The sequence below is a fragment of the Harpegnathos saltator genome, unplaced genomic scaffold (assembly GCF_003227715.2).
Source record: "Harpegnathos saltator strain DR-91 unplaced genomic scaffold, Hsal_v8.6 scaffold265, whole genome shotgun sequence".
In the NCBI taxonomy this organism is placed as follows: Eukaryota; Metazoa; Arthropoda; class Insecta; order Hymenoptera; family Formicidae; genus Harpegnathos; species Harpegnathos saltator.
This window is the reverse complement of record NW_020230056.1, coordinates 403,978-422,142: the sequence shown is the minus strand read 5'-3', so window position 1 is coordinate 422,142 and position 18,165 is coordinate 403,978. Positions and strand designations below refer to the sequence as shown.

The following is an 18,165-nucleotide window of genomic DNA, read 5'->3' as shown; positions in this document are numbered from 1 at the left end:
AGAGAGAGATGGCGGTGTGATTTCCATGCAAGGATCATGAGGAGATGGGTGCCCGGGGACTGGCAGAGAAAATTGCCACCGCATATTTTCGTTTCACTGGGCACGATATTCCTATTTTTTAATTGCTAGAAAAGACATTGTATTCATTATACAAGGCTAGCAGCGGTTTCTCTTTCTCTGTATAGTCTTCCTTCCCTATTACCCTCCGTTCGTTCTGCCTTTCCCTCTTCCCCTCTGTCGGCCCCGCTGCGTTCCTCCATGGACGCCCTCATTGGTGGTCCGGGACTGTCTTCTCTCTGCATGTTACGGCCGCTTTACTTCTGCTGAAACAATTCGGACAACACATCGAACGGAGAACGTGAAGACACGCTCGCACGGATCCGTTTCCGATTACGGTAAACTCGCTCCCTGTGTCCCACGTGTCGGGAAAGACCGCCGACCAACAAAGAGGCTTTCTCCCTCGTGTGACATCACGAATCATGACACGAGGAAAAGTGCCGGTGCATCGACAAAATCAACGGACATACAACAGACAAGAGAGAAAGAAAGACACCAGCTGCGGACGATAACAAAGAAAAAAGAAAACAAAAAAGAATGAAAGAATTGGTCCTGACTCGTTTCTGAAAGAAAGACGTCTCCGCTAAATCACTGTAAATAATCGCGACAGATAAATAAGGGGACGAACAAATCTCTCGCGGGCTGACAGATATTCATAAACATAACGAGTCGCGCTCCGGCTCGAGCATTGCAATTGTTATCAGAATGGCCATGCACAGGAATGTGCCGTTTAATAGCCGGCTATCGTTGTCCGCGGCGAGCTGGCTATTAATTATCCGGGAAACGCGCGTTTGTCTCTCCGACGTGATTGCGAGAGCGTATCTAAACGCGCCGGCCGCTTAAGGCTTACAGACGATGCACTGACCTTGGGCGAGCCTTCAGCACCGAGATAGAAGAGACCGGTCGCACCTACGTGCGCCAGCAGGGTGTCGACCGCCAACTGCGTCTCCAGCAGGATTCTGGTCTCGTTCATCCAGTCCCGGGCGACGCTTCTAGGCGCACCCTTCAGCAAGTTCATGTATCGCAGGGTCATTTTGAAGTCCCCGCGATCCAGCCAATACCTGGAACAGGCCGAGCAGAACGGAACGTCGCGGCGAGCCCAAGTGTATTACTTTTTACATGCACAAACGTCTAAATAATTATAAACATAGTGCGGTAAGGTATGATACCCCTTCCCTCCGCCGTTAAATACAACGATATAACAATAGTGCATATACACAGGGTGTCCGGGATCTTTCGAAAACGAAGAATTGTGAAGATTAATCGGATCAAACTGAGAAGAAAAGTTATTTTGCAAAAACCGCAATGGTTATTAAATTATTAATGATTGAAAATTACTACATCTTGAGGCTCTTTTAATTGATAACTTGAAAATTTGCGTACTTATTTGCAAAATGGTAAAAGACTTTTTTGCTCAGAATTATCTAATCTACAATTATATGACGGCTGTTGTGCTTAGCGACAGGTTCAAGATTCAGAGTTCAAACTTCAATGTACTCATATCTATCGCTAGACATAATAGCCGTCGTACAATTGTAGGTTAGGTCATTCTGAACAAAAATGTCCTTCACCATTTAATTTGCAAATAAGTGCGCAAATTTTCAAGTTATTAATTGAGAGAGCTTCTGGATATAGTCATTTTCAATCATTCATAGCTTAATAACTATTGTGATTTTTGCAAAATGGTTTTCTTCTCGATTTGATCTGATTAATCTTCACAATTTTTCCGAAAGATCCCGGGCATTCTGTATATCTTCTATATAACATATATGTTTTCAGCATTTAAATTGCTGTTGTATTTAACGTAGCTGAATTGCTAATTTTCCTCCAAACCAACAGTCATGATGTATAAATACGATGTGCTCGAGCTGAAACAGCCTAACCGGAAGTAGGAGCCATTATTGGATCTCTTTGTATATCTGAAAGTCTGTCCGTTGTATGTCTGGAAAGGATTGCTCGTGCCAGAGGCATTCGATATTTGTCTAGTTTCGCTCCTATAGGAGAAAGATAGAAGATCTAGACGAAGATAGCATGCCTGCGGACAGTGGAAGAGGAATACAGCTTTATAAGCTCGCCTTTAAGATTCTCATAAGAACGCGCAAGCTACAGGCTGTTTAAAAGAAAGAGTTCGGGACTGTCCTGACAAACATAGGTCGGAAAATTAATACTGTCGGAGTTGCCAACAATTATTTATTCTATTTAATCAAAGCAAGCAACATCGGCGAAAAGTATTATGTTTAAAAAAAATCCCTGTAAAAACGAGTTTCTTCGCTCTGGCTCGGAATATGAAGAAATATTTGTTTTCTTCCCATTTATTCACACGCTTCAGCAAACAATTGTTAGTCACATATCCTTGTGAACAGCGAACAGTCGCACAGAACTATCACAAAGTTTTCACAGCACGGTAAGAATGACATCGCATTACTCTAATCAAGAAATGGCGGAGATGCACTTCATGTACGGCCGTGCGTCAAAAATGTGCAAGTCACTTGCTATAATTAAAATAAATAATTGTTCGTAACTCCGATAATATTCATTCTTCGACCCACGTTTATTAACTTTTTTCCCTCCATTAAGTACTATCTGAAAGTCAGAAAAAGTCTTGCACCTTAAGGCCATGAATGAAGCCTTGTTTTTAAACACCCTGTATACGTCCATACGAGATATCTAATATAGCTGTCAATATCATCGACATAAGAACATCTGGGTGAAGCATTTTGCGAGGAGAGAGTGGCAATTAGTGGTAAAGGGGGAAATTACGTTGATGCTTCTGGGTGGAGGATGATTTACGAAATAAGTCAGCAGAAATGATTCGACACTCGGCTGGCCGGGTAATAGCCGAGATCGAGGCCGCTAATTTAATTAGCAACGGACTTGAACGAGCGCCGACATGCGTCTTTGACCGCGAGCTTCGGTTTATTCATTTCCCGCGCAACGCACAATCGTACGATTAAATGTCCAGCAAACAGGAACAACACCGGCAACCGCGTCCGCGGCGCAATTTGCGGCGAGCAATCGGCGTGGAAGATTTGTTGGGCGATCTCTCTGGTTATTCACGAGAACAACATACCGGGGCCACTTCATCCCGGAGTTTCGAGACGGACGAGGACGCAGCCTCTCCTCTCCCCTCCCACTCCTCTTTCTCCGTTCCTCCCTTTCAGAGAAACACCGAGCGGACTGGATAGTTTGGCGAAAGGCATTCGCAGCGGAATAGTTGGCGACATCCGGCACAACTCGGAAGTTACACTATCGGACGCGACCTTTTCCGAAAGGAAACGCCGTCCCGGGGACTGCGGGCGCTTCGTTAAAAACTTCATCGCCCTCCTTCCCGCGAACCCCCTAATAACACGAAGTCTGAGACCCGAGCAGGTCCGGACGATGGAACGTTTATTCAACGGCTTAGGATCAAGTTAGCGATACCGCGACAGGATGCCGCCTCGCCTTCCTCCCGGTCCGGCGACGAGGCTCTTTCGAGGGAAGGAACCGCATGCAGCGGATAACGTCCGCGGGGGCAAAACTTTACCGCCTCCGTATATATATATATATATATCTATCTCTACCACGAGCACAACGCAGCCCGTTTCTCGATGCGGTAAAGTGAGATTAATGTTTTATCCCCGGCTTACACGGCTGATTTACGAAAAGAGAAAGAATACCGATGATGTTATCGGGATGGAAGGGAGAGGAAGGACGAGGACGTGAGAGGGTACGAGAAATTGGTGAAAAATTGCGATTGAACGTTGCGGACGTTGCGTGCTCGGGCATTTCTTTTTTTCTTTCTTCGATCAGCCGCTTGGCGATCTCACCGCGTCGATCCCGACTATTCGTCTGTTCGCATTACCCCCCTGAAGCTCTGAGGGAAAATATAAAATCGGGGGAGAGAGGGATGAGCGGACACAATACGTCCACCGGAGGCAGCACGCGGACTGTCTTTTCATTACGACAGATCGTAATGTACGGCGTACGTGAAATGGAGTGCGCGAGTCGTGTAGAAAACGCTTATCCCCCGTCTTGAAATCAACTCCACAACCCACGTGGCCTAATTCGAGGCACGGACGCGTGCTCGCGGATCCCGAAGTTTCTGGCTGCCTTCGGATTTCATATTCGGTGATATCGCTCCGCGGGAGCTTTCTGACTTTAGCCTTCACCCTGCGCCCTGGGAGACCAGCGATCTCCGAGATCCATTAAGGGGAGCCTTCGCTTTTCCCGCGCGTGTTCCTCCGCGGATAGCGGGCGAGTCCGGGAGAGCTCCTTTTACACGCCGTTCGATCGCATCGCCGTCACGGTTTCGGTCTCGATGGTGGCGCACGGGCTTTTCGCAATAATCTCGATTGAACTATTACGCCGAGTTTTGCCGGGCCTCCTTTCCTTACGAGTTACGTTTCCGACGAGTTCTCCCATCGATGAGAATGGCATGCTTGGTGTGCCAAAGGGTGCAGGAGCGTGACAAACGCGTTTGAACAATTATCCTTTTATCCGCATCGTCTATATTCCGATATATACTTTTTAATTCTATAAAATATTATTATTATTATTGATGTAGGATGATATATGTAGTACTGCTAGTAAACTAATATTTATTTATATTTCGAAATGCGTAATTCTTCGATCGCTCTGGCTTTCCGGCATAACAAAGCAAAGAGATTCTGGATTGTCCGAGACACAGCGTTAACAGAGAAGGAATTTTTCGTGCAATTTCAATTACGATCGGCGAGTCTCTGCTCTCCTGTCTTGCGCGCGAAAGGAAGGTTCCGTTTATTGAGTATATCCGTCAAAATAAAATAATATTTTGAGAAACTCGAGGTAATGGAAAACCTTAGAGTAAATGTTTCATACCCGATATTTACCAATTCCCCAACAAGGTGAACTCGGCTGACTTGGCGAAAACGGAAGGTAGGTATACAGCTTTCATCGATCAGATCGCGGGAATGAGATAAATCCATTCCGTAGGAGAAAATTTGACAAGAGAATTTGAAGCAATAGAGGGGTAAAAGCCCGCCGTCCTCCTCCTCTTATCCTTATATCTGTTATTTGTAGAGATGTGCGAATCAAGAATTTTTATGTCGAATCGAATCGAATCGAATCTCATTTTTTAAATTCGAATTCGAATCGAATCATAAAAAAATTTAACATGACTATTAAACATGCAAATAATGATGGAAGATTTTAATGTGAAAGGGAATATTAATATTGTAATATCACTTTAAAGTAAAATACATATTTAAATATTTGAAGTAATTTATAATTAAATTATTAATTATAAGTTAAGTTAATTACAAGTTAAGAGTACCTATTTGTATTATTTGAATTCGATTCGATTCGAATTCGAATAGTTCGCACATCTCTAGTTATTTGAATGATGCGCGAATTTCATTTTGGTAACATCAGAATTCAAGCAGCGACGGCAGAAATGTGCCGTGGCGGCGCCATTGAAAAAATCCGCCGAAACAATTCGAATCGAGTTAAACAGATTCAATTTCAGGCTTGCGCACAGCGAATGTGTGTGCCAAATGTCCCAATTCTTTCGGACAAAATTTTCGCGTTCGGCCTTGTTCGTATAAAGCAAACTCAAAATTTGTATTCGACGTACACTACATTTTTCTCCGATTTGGCACGATTGCAATTTGTGAAATTCGCGTAGCCCTGAGAGCCTCGGTTTTGTCGCCCGTTATCTTTCCAGTGCAACGCAACTGCGCTTCAATTTCCTTGATCTTTTACCGCTCACCAAATTCCCGCGTCAGCTGTATCGATCGGATCCGATTTTTCCGCAGTCTGACACAGCTGCAGCTCGCGTGGCAAAAATCACGCACAAGCCTGAAAGAGAGACGTGGCTTCTTATCCTTGGACCTTGGATCCTTGGAACAATAACAATCCTGTTAGAACGGGGAAGCAAACAGGCTGCAGTATCGAGCAAAACAAACGACACAGACCCAACACGTGCGTTCCTGCAAGCGGGAATCGGGATTGAAAACCACGAAGGACGCATCGCGATTCTCACGGCGAGGCATTTGCTCACCGGAATCACGCGGGGAGAAGTTGGACGTGTGCGGCGACGGCGGCTACGAGTTCGAGAAATCTTTTAGAAGCATATTCCCATGATATATCGGCCGCGCGTCGGTGTACTTCCCTCCCCCTCCCCAATCCGCGAAACTTTCAACCCGCGGCTGTTGAAAGTGTGTGCATATGCAGTGCGCCTCGGAATTAAAAATTCAGAAGTCTCGCCGTCTCCGCCGCGCGTGTTCGCTCTCGCGGCCGACGGACGTGTCGCGCGAGCCGCACGCTGCTGCATACATCGCCGCCCCCAAAGCCCCGGCGCACCGGCCAACTTATTTCGCCCACCTGAGTTCCGGTTTCGGCCCGCGTAAAATATACCGCCTGCACCGCGGCGTCCACATTATTTATTCACGTCACTGAGCATCGCCCGTAACGCCACGCCGCGCTATCGGCCGGCCCTGCACGAGATTCCGCCTTGGGAATCGCGGTAAAAAAGTGTCCTCTCGTCCGGCGTTCCCTCTTTGCGCGCCTCTGATAGAATAATTACATATTCATCAGGACGCCGTTTACGCTTTACGAGCGGCCAGGGAAGAATATAACTTCGTGAGTCGCGTCGCGAAATGCTCCCGATGAGAAAGAGAGGAGCGCGTGTCCTCCCTATAGACTTTTGTACATTTTATATATAGAAAGAGCGCTTGACAAAAAGCCGCTACGTCTGAGAAGGATGGCCTGTGCATTCGATCTTTGTCTAGCTGACTAGCTCGGCTCCCGTTAGAACAGGATGGACGAAGACGCGGCGCGCCCGTGTGGACAGCGGGGAGAAATATATTGGGTTGGCAACTAAGTGATTGCGGATTTTGTCGACAGATGGATTTTACACTTTCTTTTGTTTCGTTAACGTGTTCAAAGTACCTAACCTATATTTTTTTCTTATTGTTTGGACTTCTACCTTCTTTCATTTAGTACAAAAATTATATCGATTAGTTCTTTAGTTTCGTTTTTATCTCAATTTAAAAATGGAAGAGCAAGACGTACACGTTGCCATTATCGATTCAGATCGTCATAGCACAACACGTGATATTGCAGAGAAGCTCAATGTATCGCATACATGCATTGAAAAAAATTTAAAAAAGCAAATTAAAAATTTTGAATTTTCATTCTTATTTAAAATCCGCAATCACTTGATTGCCAATCCAATAGTTGTCCTTTATACTTTGTTTCAGAACCTCGCAAGAAGACTAGCAGTCTAGAAGTCTATGATCCTCCGGTGAATCCTGTCCCGGCGCGAACGTTACGGCGTGACCGCGTACAGATGTCTCGAGTGATGAAGAAGAGGCACGATGCGCTAATTAAATGCGTTTTGTCGCGTTAAATGAAACTTTTGGAGAATTCCAGGCAGTCACTTTCACTGTCCCGCCGTGTCGTTTTGGGATATTTTGTATCCTCCATTTTTTAAAGCGCAAAGGATGGTGTAGTTCTTCCCCGATAAAACTTTCGGCATATGAGATTACTCGCGGCGGCTTCTTCAACGGCGGTTGACTGATTTCTGGTACTTGGTAGACTAATTATTGTACAGAGTGTGGTCGTAATTACACGTGACACTAGTATGAATAAACCGATTTAATTAGCGCGAATCCTGTGAAGACGTCCTCCTCGGCGCGTGGGGACCTAACTGTGAAATAACGTGAATAATATATTTTTAATTTGCAGCCGCCGAGAGGCGACGACGTGTTGGTAAGATTGGCGGGGTAAGGTTGGCAAAGTAGCGTAACTCCGTACGTGCCAAGAATATCGGCAAGGGGGTCTATTTTGCCTCGCAACAGACATTCGATATTTCGCAAGCCGCCCTCTGTGGCCGCCAAAAAGTGCGGCGCGAGAAAGCAGGCGAAAAGCGCTTTTAAGCATAAAACTATCTCTTTCGCGGTCGAGAGCGTCGTCGTCGTCGTCGTCGTGCGGTTTCCCGCGCTGGATATTCGCGACTTTCTCGCGGGCGCGGTTAAAGCGAGAGATCGAACATAAATTTTTTCGTGCGAACGAAAGCAGATGCCGCCGTTTCCACAGATCCCCGAACGCGAGATTTGCCGAAGATCGCGCTACCTCGTGTCAAAATTTATTCCCCATCGCGCTTTGCCGCGCGACATATTCCATTGTCGTCCCGATGAAACTTTGATCGCGGATTATCCTGCTTGGAGAATTCCAGGCCGTCACTTTGACTGTCCCGCTGCGTCGTTTTGGGATATTTTGTACCCTCGATTTTATTAAAGCGCAATGGATAATGTAGCTCTTTCCCGATAAAATCTTTTACGACATATGAGATTATTCGCTTCTTCTACGGCAGTTGACTGACTTACGGCAGTTGGCAGATTAATTATTATACAAGGTGTGGTCGCAATCACACGTAATACTAATATGAATAAAAATGAAGAGAGCAAAGAGGCAATTCTCATGCAAAGATGATTTAAAAATGTAGATGGAACGTTTCCTTGCGTGCATCGTTTAAATCAGTAATCTGCATTAATCGTTTTATAAGACAGATGTTCTAATTAGTGTTCCACGTAACTTCATAATGAAACTAAATTGATAAATTAATGATATAGATGTTAAGTTAGATACACAAAGTTGATTTATTGAAAAGTTTAACATCTGCGTGTGTTGTATTTTTTCTAATTTACGAAACATTTTTAACTTATTCTGAGTGTTCTCTCCCGGAAATGACTGAAGTATCATTTAGTGACATGACAGTTTTATTTCTTACTGTAGTTATGATGTTTACTATGATTTTTAACTTTATTCGAAACTTGTTATAACTGATAATAAAATTTATAATAAAAACACATGTTCCGGATAAATACAAATTTGTATCATGACTAACTTAAAAAAAGAAAAAAAAACACGGATGGGATTATATTACATATTATTAAATAACTAATATTAATTAAATATGGCAAACATTATATTCGTAACTCGATGTAACAATAAACATAATTCAAATGCCACTTATTAAATTGCGTTGTGGCTGAACATACGTATACAGCGAATAATCAAAATAATAACAAAATAAAAAAAAATAATAAATAAAAAAATAAAAATATTTCAGAATTTTCCTCAAAATAACGTTTTGCTCTTCCGACCTGTTTTTATATGAAGATTCGCCCCCTTTACAGCTGTGTCACGATTACCGTGTCGGATCCTGTTTAAACAACTACTTAACTCGACCTCCGAATGTTCCCGTTGTACATCAAGTGTCCTGTTAATTACACAAAGTGTGAAAGAATCAGCACAATATACGTGCTAATCTTTACTTAGTGTTGCGAAAGGTACATCTAGAGTAACGTTCCACAAGGGAGCAAAACTAGCGAGGAGTCCGTCGCGAGAAAAACGAAGGGATAAGACAGCAAAATGGCAGGCCAACGGATTTCGCCGGGGATAACCTGACGAGTAGTAAATGGTGGTGTTCTTTGTCAAAGTGTACGTGGCGGATATTACGGCAGGTGTTTTCGTCTTTCCCACCTCGGTCGACCTGATGGTCGACTGGATATATTGCGTTCTCTCTGGTCCTTAGGGTCTCGTAAGGATAATTTATAAGGTCGCCCGGGCCGCAGTGAGTGGAGAAAGAGAGAAAGAGGGCCTTGCGTGACGCGGAAATTGCTGCTCGAGTTACGAGTACAATAAAAGTGCATTTAATCGGCGACGCGATAAATCCCGCTGGTGTGTGTGTCGAGAGTATCGACACGACTTCGTGCCGATGTTATCTAATTTCGCATTCTCTCCGCTTTGTATATGAGAATTCGCTGTCGCAGAATTCGCCGAAATACGCCAGCGGAGAAGTTTCACGCGGAGCAAATACTCACGAGAAGCCGTTGTCGCGATTCATTCGCGATTCATCGACGATTTAAAATTTTGCTTCACGCGCGATAAACTCGCTTAGTCCCGCGGAATTAACTGGCTGCGCGCATCAGGCTGATACGACAGCCTCGAAGAATTTACGAGAGGTCTTACCTGGCACGGTGAAGTATGTCGTACGTATTCAGCGAGTTTACGTCGATTGGCTCGTCTTCGAGCTCGCTCTTTGAAATTGGATTGGCCGTTCTGAAGACCAAGAAACTTTGAAGATAGCTGAGGAAATATATAGGCAAGGATGCACCCTCCTCTGGCACCATGGCTAATCTCCTTGCCACGTCCTCTACCTAACAACATGTAATGCGAGAACGAACTTTCAGGACCGGAAACTGTCATTTGTACGCGGAAATCCCGTTAATTTGTGCACGGCCGGCATTACGAGTCGAGAGGAAGGAAATGTCGAGAAATAATTTAGCTTTGTCCTTTAATCGAAACAAAAAAGAATGGAATTGACTTGTAAAAGCTAGACACTTTTTACGCACGAATGCGCAAGCAAACGGAAGAAAAAGACCCGATTAAACGACTGTGTACTGAAAACTATTCGAAGAGAAAAAAGTATCTAAAAGTTGAGAAATATTTACTCTGTGTGTGTGCTAACACACGTTTACCTGTACCAATGTACATATTTTCACACTGGGAAAACGTTTTCTTGCAAATGAGAAAGTGTGTATTTTCTCAAAAGCTTTTCGTAAAAGCGATTGTTTGCTCTACTTCGATAGAAGAATTTCAGTTTATGCAAACATGTTATTAGTATCTACCAAATAAATATTTTTTATATATTCTTTAGATACTTTTTCTCTCAGAGCAAAATAAGCGCGTTTCACTTTCGACGCAGGTCGCTCGCATTTATGAGTTTCGACATCTGCGATAATCTTCATCTTTTTCGTTTATTAACTACATGCCGATTATATCGTCGCTTTCGCAGCGTGTCATTATCTATTAAGTAATCAAAAAAGTTCGCGCGATTTCGTATATTAAAAATTAAACAAGGGCAGAAATTTTCAGAAAAAATGTTCTGATTGATACGTGAATAAATAATTGATAATTGATGACTCTTCGTTATCAATAACGGGGAGTCATCCTGATCGTGGTCTTCAAATGATTCATCGCCAGAAGAAAATTTATTAAACTACTTTTGTGCAGTCCGTTCTTTTAGCATATCTTCTCCAAATGCTACGCATATCTTATGACGTACTTCTGCATTCGACCCGAGTTTAAATTCATAAAACGAACATACTGGAATTAAATTCAACTCAACAGACATATTAAAGAGGTGAATAACCATAAAAACCAAGAGACGATAAAGCTCACCAATTAACTCAAATTTGTGTCACGTATATGATACGCATAAACACGCGCCCGACAAGTCTCAACAAGATTCAACGATTCGTTGCATCGAACTCAAACAAAAACCCGCACGAGCTTTTACTGGTTTTCTCCAATATCGAAAAGAGTCCAAAAGTAGAGCCGGATATGGTCTAACCAAATTTTCTCTTTCGCGTGTCTGCGCACTTTCGTCTCGGCTCTTACAAGTCGACTGAATTTCCCTCCGCTTCGATCTCGGAATCTTATCTTCCATATACATTCTATATACATTTTTTTTCATCTGATATTTTAATAATATTACCCATGTCAGGTGAGATAATAACGACGTCGCGAGAAGAACTCGTCGCATCTCGCGCGAACCGAAAGAGTAAGAAACTCTATTCTACGTGTTCATTAAAAATGCGCACTGCCATCCGCGATCGGCAATTTCGAACGACGAGATCATCTTGCGCAAAGTAAATGGAGGAGAGAATACGTGAGGCCAATGTGATTCCACGGAGCGGAAGAAAACGCGGTAATTACCTTGAGGAATCTCTTGCGCAGGGCATCCTCCGGGAACACTCCTCTCTTGGCTGCTTCTTCGGGAATGCCTCGAATAGCGGCGCACACCAGAGGATCGTCCCTCGCTGCAAGCAAAAGGAGCGGAAAATTGAATCAACGTGGATACCCCCTCCCTCACACGCACACGCGCACACACGCATATACCTACGCGTACACACACGCGAGTCGTGCACTTGGTTTATTTAATTAATTAATTGCAACGGCAGTTAACGACTCTATACTCGTTTGCTCGCTCCGGGCCGACGTTTCGAGAGGTTCGACAAGCAGCGGAATTAATCGGCATACGCACGCATATACATTATTCGCGCGATAACCCGACTTCCGCAATAGCGTAATTTGCTTTGCGGCTATCGAATCCACAACGTTTCGGCTACATTTTTCCCTTATTGCACGAATCGGTTAGCTTGCCGTACAAACTGCGTTGCGGCTGCACATGTCAGTCTGTGGTCCGCGATTGGTTATTGCGAATAACGTATCGCACACACACACTCACACACAGAGGCTCACAGGTAATCAGCTCACAGCAATGAGAGCCGTTTTCGCGCGTTGTGAACGATCCATTTCGCCTACGTGTGAGAGAAGGTCATCGGCGATCACCCCCCGATGAAGCCACTGAAGCGAGAGAGGCCTCATCCGTTTGCGATCGCGGACAACTCAGGATGGCCAAAGTCTCCGAGTAAACGAGCCACCATCTCCTATCTCTGCGAGTCTCGACGGAGCCGGTAATTCAACATTTTAACACGACAGTGCCGGGGACTCGGGAGAATGATTTACGCGTCGAGATAGCGCCCCGGCTACCGACAATTAAACCTTGGCCTTGGTCGCGCGAGAAAGTCATACATATATACACACACATATACATGCGTGAACGCCTAACGTTCCTCTCAGCGGCGACAGAGAGTTCCAGCGGGAATTGAAATCGCGAGGGCGACTCCTCGATAGTGAATTCAAATGGAAATGGCGGGAAAAGCGCGAGCGCGTTCACATACACACACACACACATACACACACACACACACACACACACACACACACACACACACATATATGTGAGCGAACGGGCGCACGCTCCGGAAACGCTCGACAAAAAATTTATAGACACTTGGAGCAATTAAGTGAACTCGGCTCGCGGTAGCTAGGAGAAGCGCGAGGAGGTGGCAGCGGCGGCCATAATTAATGAACACGAACGGGCCACTTCATCAGACTGACACAGGCTCTTTGAAATGCCCACCGTGCGGGCCCTTTATGAACGTTCGTTTCCGATTAAGTCATAAATCTTCGACGGAGTTCTCTTTCGCCGCGGCGAGTAGTCGCGCGTCTCTGTCCGCCGTTCCCGGTGGCCCATATACACACACGCATGAGAGAGAGAGAGAGAGAGAGAGAGAGAGAGAGAGCCCGGTCTCGTATCCATTGTTCCGGGCTTTCATGCCGCCTCGGAACGAAGGCGGTGCCCGCGGGAACAAGCGCGGATTGCTGAAACCTACGGCGGCGGTAACGGAGGGCAACCAAGCGCGATTAAAACGCGCCGGGAATTCGCTGCCGAGCTGAAAAACCGCTGCTCGTCGTCGGGACAATGCGGAACAGCGCGGACTTAGCCGCCGCCGAAAATGAAATTACACGACGACGAGCGGGACGACGGGAGCGGGGAAGTCGATTTACATCATCGCGCTGCCGACGACGAACATGGCGACGATGATCGACGGCATCCGGATCACAGGGGTGCGCGATACGAAGACGCCCGGGCACGACGAAGTGCCGTCGAGGGAGGAGCGGAGGAGTATCGGCCCACACCGCGGCGATACCGGGTGAAATATGAAACTCGGCTTTTACGCCGGGACGCCATTGTTGCGCGTTTCAATTTGCACAACACGTGTGAAACGCGCGTTGTATCGCACCCTCGGAAAAAAGGGGGAGGGGGCGGCAGCGGGGCGAGGGAAAGAAGAGAAAAAAATTAGAGAGAGGCGAAACGAGAGCACTTTGCCGCGAATTATATACTTTTTTAATGCCGAGGTGCGAAATAGTAAACGGGCGGATAAACGTCGGGCGGAATTGCGAATAAATCGTCCGGTGAACGAAAAAGAAGAAAAAAAAAAAGAAAAAACAGACCGAAATAAAAAAAGGAAGAAGAGGCGAGGACGTCGAAAAAGCGTTTCGTTTTCGTTTGTCCGAGTACGAGCCGTTAATTCAGCGCGTGTGTTTCGGCGTGGGACGGTAATTAAATATAAAGCGTGAGCTTTTCCGCGCGCGTAGTGATACGAGCGATGCGCGTCGCGGGCTTAATTAACCCGGCTATGGCCGCCGTATTAATCCCGCTTCGTACTCGAAAAAGCACGCGCGCGTGCAGCAATGGCGATGCACACGCGAAACGGAGGGGGTTAATAATAATTACGAGCGACCGCGCGACGCTAACGCGGCGTCTTCTTCGGCCCTGTAAAGATCCGCGACGCATTCCGTGGCTGAAGTTTCCGCGCGTTACTTTAGAAGTTATTTGCCATATTTTGCATCAAACCCAAACCGTGCCTGGTCTGCCGTGCGAATTTACTTTAAAAGTACATCGCGCTATTTCTTCGTTTCACCGAGGAGAGAACGAGAGAGAAGGGGAGAGGGGGAGGGGGGGGGGAGAGAAAAGAGCGTTACCAGATGCTCGAACGTGCGCGTAAGTAAAAAGTTAACAATTCACGATGCATGCGCCAAAATGCACTGGGTGAGTCATCGTCATTGCCGTCTCGGGTAAAACAATGGCGAAGTAGCCAATGCGCGTGTTATTTATCATATGGAAATTTCTCAAGATTTTCCCGGCAGCAGCCCGGCAGGAACAGCCTCCCCCCCCCATCAGGATGCCCAAATTTGTCTCGAAATAGCTTCTGTCATTATACCATTATATCATAGTTTTTCAAGTTTATTTCAAAATAATTTACCGCACACGAACTGAGAACCTCATTCTGATCTCAAACATGAATTCTCCCTGTCTGCAATCGGAAAAAATGTCGTGAATATTCGCATTCTTCTCCTGATAATTTCTCTTCTCTTGAAATTTATATGCTTTCATGGAATTACACGGGAAAACTGTTTTCGTACGTACCAATTTTCGAATTTAATGAAATGAAAAGTGAAGCAAAATTTTAAATACTCTGGGCACATTTATATCACTTAAATATTTGTAATTATATGGCGCGAATACATTCGGAGTGCTTCATATGTTTTATTTAATGCTAACGGATGGAAAATGGAAGCCGGAGAAAATCTTTCGGAAAACACTCGACTCGTATCAGATGGGACTGTTTTTATTTTTCCACTTGGAACCGCACGATCGAGACATTAACTGCTTCTAACCTGATTGGTTTCTATCGGATTCCGATTAGATCCCACGAAATTTTCTACCTGAGAAAAGTTTCGCGAGTATTAAACTTCGAACGCGTTATATATAACATTAAGATCGGTTTACATCGAAAAAATAGCAGTAACAGCGTGAATCGAAAAAAGCTAAACATTTTTTGGCAAAACCATGCTTTCGAGAAAACAATTTACCGAATATTTTTAATAAAATTCGTCTTTGACGATGTGTGCAGGACACAAATGTTAAGGACAAAACGAACGTAGAAACAATAAAAGCCCGTTTACAGCAACAAAATCGCTGATAACGTGTGTTTTTACCAATATGGTCAACCAATGTGGTATAAAATAGCAAAATTGACCAAAAACCGATAATATCAATGTTATTAGTAAAAATCTCAATACTGAGAGTACAAGTCTAAGCGCGTTGGTAATGCTCTGTTATTAACAAAAAAAGTGCTATATACGAGTTTCACATTTTCAAGAGTGGCGTCAGAAGGACATATGCCGTCGGCACGTTTGACCATAAAGACACTATCATCAAATAACGGTCAATGATGGGATCCAGAGTGATAGTGCGCTGACGTCATTCCAACAGGTACCGAGCAGAATATCCGCCGATGCCGATGGCACTCGTTATGCGCAAGTGACGTCATTGTTATTAATATCGCCTCCAACACACGTCCGTCGCATTCGATATTCTGCTAATAACGTTTGCCTACGTCATCCTTTGATCTAGACCGCCAAGTGATGGGTTGCGAAAATAATGTTATTTGCGCAGTGTCGGGAGAAAGAGGAGGGGAGATGACGAAGTTATCAACATGTTACCAGAATTATTAACTTTTGTCGATCGCGCTTGTTCCCCGCAAAATATCGAAAACGGATGTTGTTAACGTTTCTTCCACCGGAACAAACAAGGCGATAGCGGAAATGTGATAAACTTTTTTTTTTTAATAATCTGCTTGTTATAAAAATTATCTTTGGCAATTCTTTATCGTTCACGCCACAATTATCGACAACGCTGCTGCAAACACACGTTACCGGCCATGTCACTGCCGGCGTAAACCGGCCTTCAAAGTCGAACTCAATCGAGATACTCACGTGCTGCTTTGGAAATGGCGTTAATTTCAGGTTCCAATGGTCTGATTACTTTGTCCACGAGTGTACCCGGTGGTCCAATTTTCACCGCCCTACCGAGGGCTTGACAGGCTGACCAGAAGATCTGCCTGTTCGATATGCCCTTCTCATCCTCCATGCGGGCTGAAACAAAAATATTTCACCCAAACTTAACGAACGTGCCGGTGGAGTTATCTTTCATTCGAGCGCCGGAGAAAAATAAGTCGGGGTTATTAAAAATTTAAATAACCCCGTTAATAGTCTGGGAGGGAGGAAGGGGGAATTTGCACGTGCCGTCGTGGCTAGAGAGTGGTTTTCGTTTCTTCTCATTAAAATAACTTTGCATTCGTGCGATCATAAATTACCGAGGGAGATAAGTAATATGCACCTGCATTCCGCAGGCGATATACCACGCTGAAAATTTAAATAGCGTGATAAACCACCGAGTGAAAACAGAAGCTGACGATTTTTTTTTTTTAGCCATGTGTTACGCGCGCGTCGCCATTAATGTACGCCGTAATCTATATTAATCGCCGCATACACACACACACATACACACACACACACACACACACATCACACTACCATCATTGGAAAAATTTAGCTCTCGAGCTGAAGAAAGAGAAGGAGAATATAATCGTCAGGAGAGTCGCGGCAAAAATCGCTCGTTTAATTTAATTTACGCCGACGTACTCGTCGAGGCTCCTTAATCGTCCGGGAATCCTCTAGGGTATCGCTGTCATGTTACAGCGACGTGACGAACATTTCGCGCACTTCCATGACACGGTCGAATTTTTCGCTAACAACGTTCGCCGGGAAAATCCCGTCGTGTTGATATATATGAATTATGGAAACTTGTCGGGTTGTACGCGCGCCCGCTCTGCAAATCGACGGACGGGCGCGGGCGGCCGAGCGCGAGGCCGGTGCATAATTTATGTTACGTTATGCATAATTTATAAACACAAAGCATATTTACAAGTAAAGATAAAGCTCGTGCGTAAACCTTGTAATCTGCAATTGTTTGTCGAGATAGTAAAGCGCGCAGATGAAATTTTTCAATTTATGCGTCGCGTCAGGCGATAAGTTTTGTCACAAAAGGATGACACGGCCGCGGTCCTTCGGGCGCGACGGCGGCGGAGGAATAAACAATCGCTGCGCAAACTTTCGCGGTCAACGTGATTGGATTAAAAATGCGTTCGCAGCGGGCAAACATCGTTACGTCGTCGCGGATATTTTCCGCGGGCGCGCGTGTGCGCGCGAAAATATTCTTTTGATATACCTGCGGGAAACGAGATAATTGAAAGGGCAGAGCGGTGGCGTTTCCGAGCCTCGCAGTTATTTGTCCCGCCGTAATTGATCGAACGATTGTTCAACGAATTATCCTCGAGAGATAAATGGAGATTTAATCGGCGCCCGCCCCCTGTGTGCGGACGGCCGATTAAAATCTCCTCGTCGTCAATGCCGCGGCGGAATTCGCAATTGATGAACAGTGAAAATCGGACACAGCCGGGAAAGATGTTCCGCAGCGCGGCCGTCAACGCCCGCGAACGCTCGCGGGAAAGAAGAACGAGTTCCGCGCGGATCTCTATTCGTGATCTATTACGTGTATCAGTCAGCATCGGGTTTACCGGGCGATCTTGTCTAGGAAGAGAATTACTTCGCCGAGGTCAGAGATTTTCCGCGCGACTTCGCCCGTTACTTCCGCTACTGGCTCGCTCTTTTCCGCATCGCGGAGCGATCCGCATCTCCATTCGCCGCGATGTCGCACGCGCGCCAACTTTCTCTCTCTCTCTCTCTCTCTCTCTCTCTCTCTCTCTCTCTCTCTCTCTCTCTCTCTCTCTCTCCTCTCTCTCTCGCTGCATGCGGCGTTTTATTGAA

General features: G+C 45.3%; 1 protein-coding gene across 4 annotated transcripts in view; it reads right to left on the bottom strand.

Annotated features, from left to right (window-relative positions):
- Mitofilin (inner membrane mitochondrial protein mitofilin) overlaps nt 1-18,165 on the bottom strand; it is a 71,904-nt gene that overhangs the window by 1,026 nt on the left and 52,713 nt on the right. For 2 of the 4 annotated variants that reach the window (XM_011144258.3, XM_011144259.3), the window contains exons 11-14: nt 16,273-16,431; nt 11,800-11,903; nt 10,051-10,238; nt 923-1,118 (exon numbers count right to left, since the gene is read on the bottom strand). In XM_011144258.3, coding sequence (XP_011142560.1) covers nt 923-1,118; nt 10,051-10,238; nt 11,800-11,903; nt 16,273-16,431 — 647 coding nt within the window. Of the gene's footprint in view, nt 1-85; nt 324-922; nt 1,119-10,050; nt 10,239-11,799; nt 11,904-16,272; nt 16,432-18,165 lie in introns of those variants that run through there. The other 2 variants (XM_011144260.2, XM_011144261.2) reach the window with 2 other exon arrangements.